This window comes from Elephas maximus, chromosome 20, assembly GCF_024166365.1.
Source record: "Elephas maximus indicus isolate mEleMax1 chromosome 20, mEleMax1 primary haplotype, whole genome shotgun sequence".
Taxonomy (NCBI): domain Eukaryota; kingdom Metazoa; phylum Chordata; class Mammalia; order Proboscidea; family Elephantidae; genus Elephas; species Elephas maximus.
The window spans coordinates 37,481,911-37,497,493 of record NC_064838.1 but is presented as its reverse complement, the minus strand read 5'-3'; the positions used below and the strand labels follow the sequence as shown (position 1 = coordinate 37,497,493).

General features: G+C 38.4%; 1 protein-coding gene across 2 annotated transcripts in view; it reads right to left on the bottom strand.

The window, feature by feature from the left end:
* Window positions 1-15,583, bottom strand: part of PPARG (peroxisome proliferator activated receptor gamma) — a 152,465-nt gene that overhangs the window by 85,792 nt on the left and 51,090 nt on the right. The window contains exon 1 of one of the 2 annotated variants that reach the window (XM_049861981.1): window positions 3,394-4,123. The exons of the other annotated variant lie outside the window; for it this stretch is intronic. Within the exon in view, the coding sequence (XP_049717938.1) occupies window positions 3,394-3,412 (19 nt within the window). The 5' untranslated portion in view covers window positions 3,413-4,123. Of the gene's footprint in view, window positions 1-3,393; window positions 4,124-15,583 lie in introns of those variants that run through there. 2 annotated transcript variants of the gene reach the window in all.

Sequence of the window (15,583 nt, the reverse complement as noted above, 5' to 3'; positions counted from 1 at the left end):
ATTTTTACCAATTTCTGCAGTCTGAAATTGATCAAACATGCAATCAAGATGCATTGATAATTACTGATGATTGGAATGTGAAAGCTGGAAACAAAGAAGGAGGGTCAGTAGTTGGAAAATATGGCCTTGGTGATAGAGACGATGCTGGAGAGCATATGATAGAATTTTTGCAAGACCAATGACTTCTTCATTGCAAATACCTTTTTTCAACAACATAAACAGTGACTATACACGTGGACCTCACTGGATGGAATACACAGGAATCAAATTCACTACAACTGTGGAAAGAGATGACGGAAAAGCTGAATACCACCAGTCAGAACAAGCTGAAGGGCTGACTGCAGAACAGACCATCAATTGTTCATATGCAAGTTCAAGTGGAAGCTGAAGAAATTAAAACAAGTCGACAAGAGCCAATATATGACCTTGAATATGTCGAACCTGAATTTAGAGACCATCTCAAGAATACATTTGATGCACCGAACACTAACGACCAAAGACCAGACAAGTTGTGGAGATGACATCAAGGACATCATACATGAAGAAAGTGAAAGGTCATTAAGAGAGGAAAGAACAAAAAGACCAAATGGATGTCAGAAGAGACTCTGAAACTTGCTCTTAAATGTAGAGAATGGAAGAAATGATGAAGCAAAAGAGCTGAACAGATTTCAAAGGGCAGCTAGAGAAGACAAAGTATTAGAATGAAACATACAAAGACTTGGAGTTACAAAACCAAAAGGAAAGAACACACTCAGCATTCTCAAGCTGAAAGAACTGTAGAAATAGTTCCAACCTCAAGTTGTAACACTGAAGGACTCTATGGGCAAAATATTGAATGACGCAGGAAGCATCAAAAGAAGATGGAAGGAATACACAGAATTACTGTACCAAAAAGACTTGGCCAACGTTCAACCATTCCAGGAGGTAGCTTATGACCAAGAACTGATGATAATGAAGGAAGAAGTCTAAGCTGCACTGAGGGCATTGGTGAAAAACAAAGCTCCAGGAACTGATGGAATACCAAGTGAAATGTTTCAACAAACAGAGGCAATGCTGGAAGCACTCACTTGTCTATGTCAAGAAATTTGGAATACAACTACCTGGCCGATCGACTGAAAGAGATCCATATTTATACCCATTCCAAAGAAAGATGATCCAACAGAGTGCAGAAATTATCGAACAATATCATTAGTATTCACAAGCAAAATCTTGCTGAAGGTAATTCAAAAACAGTTGCAGCAGCACATTGATAGGGAACTGCCAGAAATCCAAGCCAGATTCAGAAGAGGACATGGGATGAAGGATATCATTGCTTTTGTCAGGTGGATCTTGGCTATGCAAGGGAATTCAACTGGGGATCATAACAAGTTATGGATAACATTTCGAACACTTAACTGTGCCCATGAGAAACCTGTAGATAGACCAAGAGTCGGTTGTTTGAACAGAAAAATGGGATACTGTGTGGTTTAAAAGCAGAAAAGGTGTGTATCTGGCTTGTATCCTTTCACCATGCTTGTTTAATCTGTACGCTGAATAAATAATCCCAGAAGCTGGACTATATGAAAAGAATGAAGTATCAGGATTGGAAGAAGGCTCATTAACAACCTACGATATGCAGATGACACAACGTTGCTTGCTGCAAGTGAAGAGGATTTGAAGTATTTACTGATGAAGATCAAAGACTACATATAACTTTCAGTATGAATTATGCCTCAACATAAAGAAAACAAAAATCCTCACAACCAGACCAATAAGCAACATCATGATCGACAGAGAAAAGACTGAAGCTGTCAAGAATTTCATTTTACTTGGATCCACAATCAACACCCATGGAAGCAGCGGTCAAGAAATCTTATTGCATTGACTTATTGCATTGGGAAAATTGCAAGACTGATTGCATTGGGAAAATCTGCTGCAAAAGACCTCTTTAAATTATTACAAAGCAGAGATGTCATCTTGAGGACTAAGATGCAACTAATCCAAGCCACAGTATTTTCAATCACCTCATATGCATACGAAAGCTGGACAATGAATAAGGAAAAGAAGAACTGATGCATTTGAATTATGGTGTTGGCAAAGCATGTTGAATATACCATTCACTGCCAGAAGAATGAACAAATCTGTCTTGGAAGAAGTACAGCCAGAATACTCCTTAGATGTAAGGATGGTGAGACTTCGTCTTCATGTACTTTGGACATGTTATCAGGAGGGACCAGTCCCTGGACGAGGACATCATGCTTGGGAAAGTAGAGGGTCAGCAAAAAAGAGGAAGACCCTCAATGAGATAGACTGATGCAGTGGCTGCAACAACGGGCTCCAACATAGCAATGATTGTGAGGATGGCGCAGGACTGGGTAGTGTTTAGTTCTGTTGTACATAGGGTCAGAACCGATTTGACAGCACCTAACAACAGGAGAAGACAACTAGACTAATAACAGCTGTGAATGATTCAATAACAAAAACTAAGAGAAAGCTTATAAATTTGAAGTTGACAAAATTACAGTATTATATCTGTATAAATTTTTTAAGCATTAGTATTTGAGAGAGTTTACATCAAAAATTCACATGAAATAAAACATTAAGTATTTTTTTTGTGTTGTGTTATTCTTAAAAACCAGTCAAACAAAGCCTTGCTTTTTTGGCTATTGATAAAATTTAGATTTTATTCTTTAGATTAAACTTGAATGTTAAAAGTTGCTTTATTTTTCTTTTATGTAAACTAAGCTATGTTAGCATTGGTATACAATAGCATGTACAGTATTTTTGTCTTTTGCTGTAGTCCAATTAAAAAAGTTGCCTCATTTAACGGTGTACGTGCTACTAACACTAACGTTGCCCCACTGCTGTCAAGTCGATTGACTCACAGCAGTTCTACAGGACAGAGTAGAGAACTGCCCCATATGGTTTCCCAGACCGTAAATCTTTAAGGAAGCCAACTGCCACAAATTTCTCTCATGGAGTGGCTTGAGGGTTTGAACTACTGACCTTCTGGTTTGCAGCCAAGTACTTAATGAGTGCACCACCAGGGCTCCTACACTAATGCTAGCTCCTAAAATATTAGGAACTCCTTGTCTCCCTAGAGCCTAGTACAGTGTCCTAGGTGGCATAAAATCCCTGTTTATTGTTTTCGTTGATGAGGAGGATGATAAAAGAACAGCTGCTAGTCACATTTTTCTCTCATATGTATCATTCAAGGAGGAGGTTAGAGACCTAACGGACTGATAACAGCATCAATTTTCTTCTTGTTCTAACAAGACTTAAATTTCCCTATGGTGCTCCAAAGGAGGCCAGGTAACTGCTAACAACCAGAATGACTGCTAAGCTTACTTCTCCCCCTACTCAAAAGAACAGCTGCCTTCTTCTAGTACAACTAAAGCTGGCTTGGCACCTTACCTTCTGGTGGTGGTTGCATCAGTTCGGGGTTTCCTCATAGTCACAGGGGAGACAACATGGGAGGGATAATGTGCCAATGGGACACATGCCTTTAGAAGAAGAAATAATCCTGTATCTTGGATGTAAATTCCAGCATCATCACACAGCAAGCCAGGCATTCCCATAGAAAGAGGCAAAGGAAGGCTACTGTTGAAGAGATCCATGTCATTTTTTAAGACAGCAAAATCCATTCTGCTTTAATTGCAAACTGTATTTCTGTTTCAGATTTCTAAAAAGTAACATTTTCCCTACAAGATTAATACTTTGAACAGTTTTACCATTTTGATTAAAAAAAAAAATAACTCAATGAAATGATGTTAACTTAAAGCCAATGGCTTCAGTAGATGTATATTTGATATTTAGAAAGGTGTCCTGGACCCTGAAGCACTGTGGTCTATGGAAAGGAACACTGACGGAGCCAGAAAGCCTGTGTATTTGGTTGTGATCTGGACTCAACCACAAACACATTTGTCAACATTTCTCATCTACAGAATGAGAGGGCAGGCCCTTCTGCAAACTGAATCATCCTTAAGGTCCTTTAGGGTTCTAATGTTCAGATACTCAATAGTATGCTTATAATTATTTTATTTGAGTTTAATGGAAATTCTGTAATTACATTTTTACTCATGTTCTAATCTTGAGTTATTATTTCCTTTTCATACCTGACTGCTAATTAGGGGTAGTTTGAAAAACAATTTTATCTGAAAAAACAATGCCCAAAAGTAAATTAAAAGTCTCAAAATGAAACTGAAAGATTTTTTTTTCCTTCAAAAGTTAACTTGCCTCTAATACCTGAAACAGAGCCTAATGTGTTTAGCTACTTTCTAAGGACCAACTAAACACTTTTCAAATTATTGTACATTTGAACCAAAGAAGTCCTACCTAAAATATGTTAACTTGTCTTTGCATGTAATACCTGACATTCTCCAGTGATTTGGTTTCTAGCATAATAAAACATCATGGGTGATGTTATCAACTGACCCATATTTATGTTGTGGGAAACCCTTAACCTCTAAAACATGTATCTCCTTCAATTTTCAGATTTTATTAATTAATTTTCTACAATTAGGTAACATATCCTACCACTGGTGAGCCATATTAGGAATCCACAGAGATCCTACAGCAAGCTTACAGCCACAGAGCTATACGCTGGTTCAGTCTATATAAGATAAGCAATTTCTCAGTCCTGTGATTGTACTAAAGAAAATATATAGACGATTGAAATCACAGACTCACAATATCAGGGAGATTAACACATTCAAACTCCTAATTTTTCATACATGGAAAAGGAGTTCCAGAGAGATGAATCTGCCCAAGGTATTACCCAGAGGGTTACTAGCAGAGTTTGCACTAGAAATCAAGATTCTTGATTTCCAGCCCAAAGTTCTAATCTGTGCTCTATCTCATGAATGCCATAGAATGAAATGCTCAAATATTGTTCAGGTCAGTTATCCTTAGTGCCAACAAACATGCGAGGATGCTATAAGAGCAGTCAATCCATGAAAAGATTCACTTGATGTGAATGAATTACCTATGAAAATGCTCTAGTGTATCTCACAGTTCAAGTACAGTGCTTCTTACAAAGTACTCAGTATCGACTTAGTGAATTAGAATTTTGTAATGCTTGAATATCAATTCGGGAATTCACTTTGCTGACCAACGTCCTTCTGCATCATTTACAGATTCTTCATGAGTCATCTTAACTTTCTGGGGTTCTTCTGGTACTAAAATATTCTTTCCTACTGACATAATTCCTTGTTCTTGAGAAAGCAATAAAATCACTATGTGAAAATTTCCACTTTGAGGTAATAATACTCTAATTTAAAAAAGTACCTTAGAGCTATGCAGTGTTTTATTTCATTTGAAGCTCACAACAACACTGGGAGGTTATTCAAAGCAACACCAGAAAATAATAGCAACTACTGAATATAGCTTCAATATGGAACCTCGTTAATGGTTTTGGTTGTAAAGTTTTGCCTATTTGTCTTTAGTCAATACGGTATAAACAGTGAAACACATCTGGGTTTGCATTCAAGCTCTGAAACTGTGTTTTTACTTTGGGCACGTCACTTTACCTCTTTAAGGTTCTGTTTTCTCCTCTGAAAGAGTAGTTGTAAGAATTAAAGGTGATTTAAACAAATCAGAAGACCCTGGGAAGCGCAAATGGTTAAGCACTGGACTACAAACCTAAAGGTTGGCAGTTCAAACCACCCAGCAGCACCTTGGAAGTAAGGCCTGGTGGTCTGCTTCTGAAGTCACAGCCTTGAAAACCCTATGGGGGCAGTTCCACTCTGACACACATGGGGTCACCATGAGTCAGAATCAACTCCACGGCAACTAACAAGAATAAAAAAATTAGTGCCTGGAACAGAATAGTAGGCTCTCAAAATTATAATATTATGAATTCTTATAACCAAAAATTTAAATCCGATGCATGACGCTTGATTAATAAAATAATAAAAGAGCAGTCATAAAGTAATGCCGCTACTGCTCTTGTGTTAAAAGGAGTTATGTATATGTTTCAGGAAGAAGCGGTATACAAGTAGAATATGAAATCTTCAAAACCAAGTATAAAATTTTAAAGTTCACTTAGGAATAGACACATTCTATTCATGATAGTAATTAGAGGGTTGATAGAGGATAAACTATAACTGTGAAATCTGTGCATAACAAAATGAATTTTGATGACAATTAAACAATAGGTAGAAGAGCTGATTTTTTTTTGTCTATTTCCCACTAAGGTTAATCAGTAAGTTAATAGTAGATTGGGGCAATCTAAAAGTTTGCTTCTTGACCTGTCTTTATTAAACACAGCACTGTAAAATCTGTTCCAATCTAGGATGCTACATTCTGACTTATAGACTATATCTTAAAACAACGTTAATGAAAGCAAGTAGACTGGAAAAACAGAAACTGTTTTTAAGATTCAGACTTAACATTTATTGAGCACCTACTCTGCCAGGTGCTGTTCCAAGTGTTTTAAAATATAAAATCTTATTTAGACTTTATGTAAGCTCTGTGAGCTTGACAGTCAGCTCCATTTTGCAGAAAGGAAACATGTTTGGAAAAGAATGAGGCCAATGTCATAATTCGATAATGGACTATTATAGACCAAGCACAATGTATTTAAGTAACATATAACCAGAAATACAAAGATGAGTAAGACTGAGCCTCAATTCTCAAACCACCTTCCTCCTGTCAGTAAAGAAGAATAAGACAAGTACGTTGCTGTTGTTGTGTGGTGTTGAGTTGATTCCGACTCATAGCAACCTGGTATGACAGAGTAGAATTGTCCCATGGGCCTTCCTAAGCTGTAACCTTGACTGGAGCAAACTGCCAGGTCTTTTCTCCTGTGGAGCCACTAGTGGGTTCTAACCACTGACTTTTTGGTTAGCAGCTGGGTGCTAAACCATTGCACCACCAGAGCTCCTTAAGACAAGTACAAGCTCAAGAGAACAAACAAAATTACCCACTTATTCAAGTACTTTTTGTGTCAAGCCAAATATAGTACTGGCCACAGACTTTCAGTCTTTATCTTTAATCTTCACAACCTTGTGAAGTAGTTTATTATCATTATACAGATGAGGAAACTGAGTCTCAGCAAACTGATGTTACTTGCTCAAGGTCACATACCTAGAAAGTGACAGAGAAAGGATTTAAACTAGATTCCACTTGGGAATGGGGATGGAAGGAACCTGGAAAGGATTCAGGGAAGAAAAGAATTTTGAGATGAACCCTGAAAGATAGAGAACCTTTGGATTGGTGGCAAGGAGTGGAAACGGAATAAAGAAAAAGAAAAGATTGGAATGAGAAGAAGAATGAGAATGACTTAGAGTCATGAGAAGTCACAAGGTAGGTACCTATGGAAAGTCACCAAGGGAGACTGAACAGTGAATTTAGATCAACTTAGGGAATCTAACAACACAAATATTTTAGAACTACTGTTCAAGGGTGACAGAATTTTGTGTGCATGTGAGTAAATTTGATGGCGTTCCCTCGATAGCACTGGGTTTTGGGTTGTGCCTGAAAAGAAATCTCTCTACTAAACATAGAGAGTTTTGACTGAAATACAATAATACAGTTAATACCCACCCCACTGCTGTGCAGTTGATTCAAACTCATAGCAACCTTTCCGAGGCTACAAATCTCTACGGAAGCAGACTGCCACACCTTCCTCTCACAAACACAGTTTGTATATATGTTAATCTTTGTACTTGGATACTTGTTTTTGGAAGATACTAAAGCGTTTTCTATTCTTTGCACCTGCTTTCCTCAAAGGAAACATTGTAATTTTCCTTAAAGGATAGACTATGCTGCTGTTTTCTATGAAAAGGTAAATTAAAAAAACAAAAAGTTTTACAATGGAACAGAATTGAGAATCCAGATATAAATCCATTCACATATGAGCAGCTGATATTTCACACAGGCCCAAAGTCAGTTAAATGGGGAAAAGACAGTCTTTTTAACAAATGGTGTTGGCATAACTGGATATCCATCTGCAAAAAAATGAAACAAGACCCTCACCTCACACCATGCACAAAAACTAACTTGAAATGGATCAAAGACCTAAACATAAAATCTAAAACGATAAAGATGATGGAAGAAAAAATAGGGACAATGCTAGGAGCCCTAATACATGGCATAAACAGTATACAAAACATTACTAACGATGCAGAAGAGAAACTAGATAACTGGGAGCTTCTAAAAGTCAAACACTTATACTCATCCAAAGACTTCACCAAAAGAGTAAAAAGATCACCTAAAGACTGGAAAAAATTTTTAGCTATGACATTTCTGATTAGCATCTGATCTCTAAGATCTACATGATATTGCAAAAACTCAACTACAAAAAGACAACCCAGTTAAAAAATGGGCAAAGGATATGAACAGGCACTTCACTAAAGAAGACATTCAGGTAGCTAACAGATACACGAGGAAATGCTCACGATCATTAGCCATTAGAGAAATGCAAATCAAAACTACAACGAGATTCCACCTCACCCCAACAAGGCTAGCACTAATCCAAAAAACACAAAATAAGAAATGTTGGAGAGGCTGTGTGATGAGACTGGAACGCTTACACACTGCTGGTGGGAATGTAAAATGGTACAACCACTTTGGAAATCAATTTGTCGCTTCCTTAAAAAGCTAGAAATAGAACTACCGTACGATCCAGCAATCCCACTCCTTGGGATATATCCGAGAGAAATAAAAGCTTTTACATGAACAGATATATGCACACCCATGTTCACTGCAGCACTGTCTACAATAGCAAGACGATGGAAGCAACCAAGGTGCCCATCAACAGATGAATGGATAAATTACGGTATATTCACACAATGGAATACTACGCATCAATAAAGAACAATGAATCCGTGAAACAGTTCATAACATGGAGGAATCTGGAAGGCATTATGCTAAGTGAAATTAGTCAGTTGCAAAAGGACAAATATTGTATGGGACCACTATTATAAGAACTTGAAAAATAGTTTAAACAGAGAAGAAAATATTCTTTGATGGTTATGAGAGCAGGGAGGGAGAGAGGGTGAGGGGTTTTCCCTAATTAGATAGTAGATGAGTATTATTTTAGGTGAAGGGAAAGACAACACACAATATAGGAGAGGTCAGCACAACTGGGCTGAACCAAAAGCAAAGAAGTTTCCTGAATAAACTGAATGCTTTGAAGGCCAGTGTAGCAGGGGAGGGGGTTTGGGGACCATGGTTTCAGGGGACATCTAAACAAATGGCATAATAAAATCTATTAAGATAACATTCTGCTTCCCACTTTGGAGAGTGGTTTCTGGGGTCTTAAATGCTAGCAAGCAGCCATCTAAGATGCATCAATTGGTCTCAACCCACCGGGACCACGAGAATGAAGAACACCAAAGACGCAAGGTAATTATGAGCCTAAGAGACAGAAAGGGCCACATAAACCAAAGACTACATCAGCCTGAGACCAGAAGAACTAAATGGTGCCTGGCTACAACCGATGACTGCCCTGACAGGGAACACAACAGAGAAGCCCTGAGGATACAGTGGGATGCAGACCTCAAATTCTCATAAAAAGACGAGACTTAATGGTCTGACTGAGACTAGGGATCCCAGGAGTCATGGCCCCCAGACCTTCTGTTAGCCTAAGACAGGAATCATTCTTGAAGCCAACTCTTCAGACAGGAATTGGACTGGACTATGGGATAGAAAACAATACTGGTGAAGAGTGAGCTTCTTGGCTCAAGTAGACATATGAGACTATGTGGGCAGCTCCTGTCTGGAGAGGAGATAAGAGGGCAGAGGGGGTCAGAAGCTGGCCAAATGGACAGGAAAACAGAGAATGGAGGGAAGCAGTGTGCTGTCTCATTAGGGGGAGAGCAACTAGGAGTATGTAGCAAAGTATATATAAGTTTTTGTATGAGAGACTGACTTGGTTTGTAAACTTTCACTTAAAGCACAATAAAAATTTTCAAAAATGTTTTATTATTACAGAAGCAAAGCATGTTCCTTGTTGAAAATTAGAGGATATGCCTGTAAAAACGAAATCATTACATTTCTACCACCCAGAGATCACCAATGCTCAACTCTTAGTATTTATCTTTCTGAGTGTTTCTGTGCATATATATAGACATACACATAAGTATGTACATATACATAAGTACGTACATATATTCAAATATACACAGCATTTATATTTTTTAATCAAAATGATATATGGGCCTTACTGGTGGCAACCTGCTTTTTTCAGTCAACATTACTCACCTTCTCCTTTTAGTAAATTTTCATTTTACTTTATGTATTTTTTTTTAAATCTTTTTCATTGTTGCTCCTTTTGTGTTTGCTGAGTCTTTTTTTGTTTGTTTTATTTGGATGTGTAGGATTGTTGGTTTCTTTTGCAGCTACCTTAATATTTACCCCCTATTTTTCTAAGTTTAAACCAATCTTTTATTTCTTTATATCATCTTGACTTCCTCTCCATATGGAAGATCTGTGACTACATTTTTTAAGCCCTTTTTTTGATTTAATGCTGTCATCTTTTACATATTGACATCTCTGTTTCCCTATTTTCAGTATTTGAGCTTTGATTTATTTTTGTGATTTTGCTATCTGGGTTGATATCTGGTTGCTCTGTACTGTGTTGTAGTCTTGGGTTGTTATCTGATGTTATCGATTTTCTAACTGGGAGGCTCCCTTTAGATTTTTCTTGTAATTTTGGTTTGGTTTTTGCAAATTTCCTAAACTTCTATTTATCTGGAAATGCCCTAATTTCTCCATCATATTTGAGAGACAGCTTTGCTGGATATATAATTCTTGGCCGGCAATTTTTTCCACCAAGGCTTTATATATGTCATCCCATTGCCTTCTTGCCTGCATGGTTTCTGCTGAGTAGTCCGAGCTTAGTCGTATTGACTCTATCTTGTAGGTGACTTTTCGTTTATCCCTAGGCGCCTGCTATTAAAATTCTCTCTTTATCTTTGGTTTTGGCAAGTTCGATTATAATATGTCTTGGTGAGTTTCTTTTGGAGCCTACCTTGTGTGGGGTTCGATGAGCATCTCAGATAGATATCTTCTCATCTTTCATGATATCAGGGAAGTTTTCTGCCAACAAATCTTCAATAATTCTATTTTCTGTTATGCCCCCTTGTTCTGGTACTCCAATCACTCGTAGGTGATTCTTCTTGATAGAGTCCCACATAATTCTCAGGGTTTCTTCATCTTTTTAAATTCTTTTATCTGATTTTTCCTCAAATAAGTTGGTGTCGAGTGTTTCATCTTCAATTTCACTAATTCTGTCTTCCATTGCCTCAGTTCTGCTCCTATGACTTTCAATTGTCTAATTCTTAAATTTTATTGTTAATATTCTGGATTTCTGTTTGATGTCTCTCTGTGGATTCTTGCAGCCTGTTAAATTTGTCATTATGCTCTTCTATAATCTTCTTAAGTTCCTCTATTGCTTTGTCTTTGTGTTCCTTGGCGTGTTCTGCACTTTGCCTGATTTCCTTCCTGATCTCTTAAAGAGTTCTGTACATTAATCTTCTGTATCCTACCTCCTGTAATTCCAGAAAGTTATCCTCCTCCAGAAGATTTCTTGATTCTTTGTTTTGGGAGCTTGCTGAAGCCATCATAGTCTGCCTCTTTATGTGATTTGATAGTGACTGTTGTCTCCGAGCCATCAATAAGTTATTGTATTTATTTATTTTATGTTTGTTTACTGTGTCCTAGCTTCTTGTTTTGTTTTCATATGCCCAAGTAGGCTGCTCGTGTGAGCAAGTTTGATTATTGGTACCTTTGAAGCTCTAATGCCCTGTTACCAGGTGGTTAGATCTGTTATTAGGTATGTGAGCCCAGGAGTCCATTTACTTTTTTTATATTGACACAACTCAGGTGTCTGGGTAGTCGGTCAGCAAGTGTGTGGTGCAGGCTCTCACCTACAGTCCTAGATGGGCAGGGGTGATTGGTGTAGACACAGGAATCTGGCTAAAGTAGGGGATCACATGCTGAGCAAGGCAGGGGGCTGACAGCTGCTCCTGAGTGCCTAGGAGGAAAGGGTGCCCCTGTTCCCAAGAGTGTGTAGGAGGGTGGGTTTTGCAGCTAGAACGGGCATCCAATGCTGTTGGCTGTAAGCAATAGGAGGCGCCACTTATTCTTGGACTCCTGTCATGGGTGGCTAGGTGGAATGGGTGGAGCCACCAGTCCTCAGGCCCCTGATGTGGGTAGGTGAGGGCCCTGTTTATAGGCAGAGTGGTGTCAAATGTCACAAACCTGCTACTCCACCATATAGCTGATACAGTGAACTTAGGCTTCAGGTGTATACCCTGTTGTACTGTGCTAATGAGGGCCTATGCTGTTGAAATGGGCCACACAGGTCTAAGCAAGGGTAAAAGGCATTCAAAGTCCATGGACCCCTTATGCCTGTGCCTAGGCAAAGGAGCTGTGCCTGCCCTGAGTTCCTGGCTTAGGGGAGCTGGCAGATTATTTTTTCCTGTTTGTTAATTTGTTCCCAGAGAGTGGCTCAGGGCACATGACAGGTCCTACTTCCAGCCCAGGGGACATGGCAATTGCTGAAATCAGCCTGGACTGGTGCAGAGCAGGGAAGGAGCTAGTAAATGGGAGAGAGGTTTTTCCCAAAGGGGTGTGTTTTAATCCGTGAGGTAGGTTAGACACATGTACTTATCTTTTTCTGATTAGGCACCGCTTTTCACTGGTTCTGGAGGCTCAAGTAGACTCTTGGATGCTCGGTCTCTCTGATGCAGAAAACATGTCCCAGTTGCTGCTGCTTACCTCACCACTAGCGCCAGCCGATCTGGCCTTGAGAGTGCCTGTTCCTGCTGGGTTAGGTCTGGCAACTCCTCGCCACTTCTGAATTTCCTCTCCCTCCCCCTGCCACTCAGTCAAATACCTCAACTTTGCCTTTGATGTTCAGGGCTCCTAGATTGTCATATATAATAGATTCACTTGTTTTTTTGAGTCTTTGTTGTAAGAGGGACCAAAGGATGCATCTGACTACTTTACCATCTTGGCCCCACCTCCATAAATTTTTATTTTGAACAATACCTAGACCATATTCAAATTTCTCCAACTGGCCCAAAATGTTCTTTATAGCTGGTTTGTTCCAAACCTGAACCTAATCCAAGACAATGCAGTGCATTGGTTGTTCTGTCCCTTAAGTCTTTTTAAATCTTGTCCAGTTCCCATCTCCTCCTTAATTTTAAGGCCGCTGGCTTATTTAAGAGATCAAGCCCATTCTCATACAGAATGTTCCACTTTCTGGATATGTCTGGCTGTTTTCTTGTGGTGTCATTGCACTTGCTCCCCTATTCCTTATGTTTCCTATAAACTTGGTATTATACCTAAGGATTTACGGATTTAAGTGAAGCATTTTTGGCTTAAGTAAACCTAAGTGATCTTGCATACTTGCATACTTCCTATTCCATTACATCATAATAGATGATTGATGTTAGTGATGCTTAATCACTAATTTAGGGTGATGACAGTCTGATTTTTCCATTGTACAGTTACTTTTTGTCTTTGTAACTGTGGGGCTCTACTTTGGTGCTATGAGGATGTTCAATTTCATCCATTATTCACCTAGAAGTTTTGACACACTTGATAATCTTTTCTTGAATCAGTATTTTAATTTGAGTTTGTGAAATTAAGTTTTTCTAAATCTATCATTCTTTTTGCATTTATTAGCTGGCATTTTTCTATGAGGTAGGGCTTTCCCGTAAGGACTGACGTTATATGGTTACCCTGAAATACGGTTTCTACTGGAAAGGAAGAATAAAGATTTCATTTGTTCTCCTTTATTAAAAAGGCACATGTTCCCTCTGTTTCCTGAATGTTCATATCATAAAACACATATATACCCAAGTTTCTCTTTTTCCAGTTATTTTCAGAGAATTTTATTTCACCTTCACTTTTCTTGGTTACCCTTGGTTCTATGACAGTTATAACCAGGACTCTCATCCCTTGGTTCTTTAGCGATCAAATCCTTTTTCTTTTTATTCAGCATGTAAAGCCATTTACCAATGCTTAATAAAGAGCCCTGGTGACACCAACGGTTAAACGCTCGGCTGCTAACTGAAATGCCAACAGCTCAAAGTCACCAGCTGCTCTGTGGGAGAAAAAACCTGGCCATCTGCTTTCATAAAGGTTACAGCCTAGGAAACTTTATGGGGCAGTTCTAGTCTGTCAAATAGGGTTGCTATGAGTTGGAATGGACGTGACAGCACCCAACAATAACAACAACAACAGTAATATAAGTAGGTTTCTGCATAGCATAAACAGTTTGCACTCAACTACTAACCTAAAGGTTGACAGACGGAACCCACCCAAAGCTCTTCATTTAAAAAATTTTTTAAAACCTTATTGAGGTATATTTAAATATCATGGAATTCACTTATTTCAAGCATATTATTCAATGGCTTTTTAGCAAATTTACTGAGTTGTGCAACCATCACCATAAATTAGTTTTAGAATATTTCATCACCCAATGAAAGAAAAACCTAGTGATCTGTTTCCATAAAGACTACAGCCAAGAATACCCTAAGGAGCACAGTTCTACTCTGTAACACATGGGGTCATCATGAGTTGGAACTGACTCAATGGCAATGGGTTTGGGTTTTTTTTTTTTTTAATAACTAATGATTCAGTTTTAGCAATTTCCATCAATAGGGATTTTCAGTGTTTAGCATGTGTTTATTCCTAAATTATAGGGGATAAGTAGAGTACAGACTTAATCTGGCTTCTCCAGAGTTAGGTCGTGTGTCAGCAGAGCTATAGGAAGAGGATCTAGGATTCCTGACAGGTTTACGGACTAATTAAGCCACATTCTTCCAACCGTCTGGTTTGTTTCTTATATTTCATGGATGCTTTCACTGAACTCTAGGAAGTAAGACACTGTATTTTCATAAGGCAATCCCTGGATTACAAACGAGTTCCATTCCTAAGTCTGTATTTAAGTCGAATTTTTACATAAAACCAGTTAGGTACAGTTCACATCTAACGTCAGTTAGTCAAAGTTTGACTTAGTATATAGTATACAGAGTACCTTTCTATGCATAAAAAGACATTAAAGAAATGCTTCCAGATACACTAAAACATCTTTAACATAATAATGCAGTAATAGCAACAACATTTTGATGTGTGTTGCAAAGTAGCACCCATTTGTTATCATGAACCATTGTATGTACGCTGAGTTTTTAATATAATAGATCCTCCACAGGGGTTGGAAACCCTGGTGGTGTAGTGGTTAAGTGCTACGGCTCTAAACCAAGAGGTCTGCAGTTCGAATCCTCCAGGTGCTCCCTGGAAACTCTATGGGGCAGAGTTCTACTCTGTACCATACATAGGGTCACTATGAGTCGGAATCGACTCGACGGTAGTGGGTTTTTGGGTTACAGGGGTTGGTTCATAATTATGGGTTATAAGTAAGTTAGACATCCGGGGACTGCCTGTATTTACAAACATGAGCTCTGTTTTAATAAGCTTTTAATTTGAAACATTCAGAAACATCCTCTTAAAAAACAAAAGTGAAGAGGGGAAGACTAAACTGTGAAGACAGACAAGAAATGACTCTATTTTAAAATAAGCCCCCCCCCCATAAAAATAAAATTGAGTCTTAGCTCAGGCCTCTTTCTATTTATGTTGTTATTTGTTA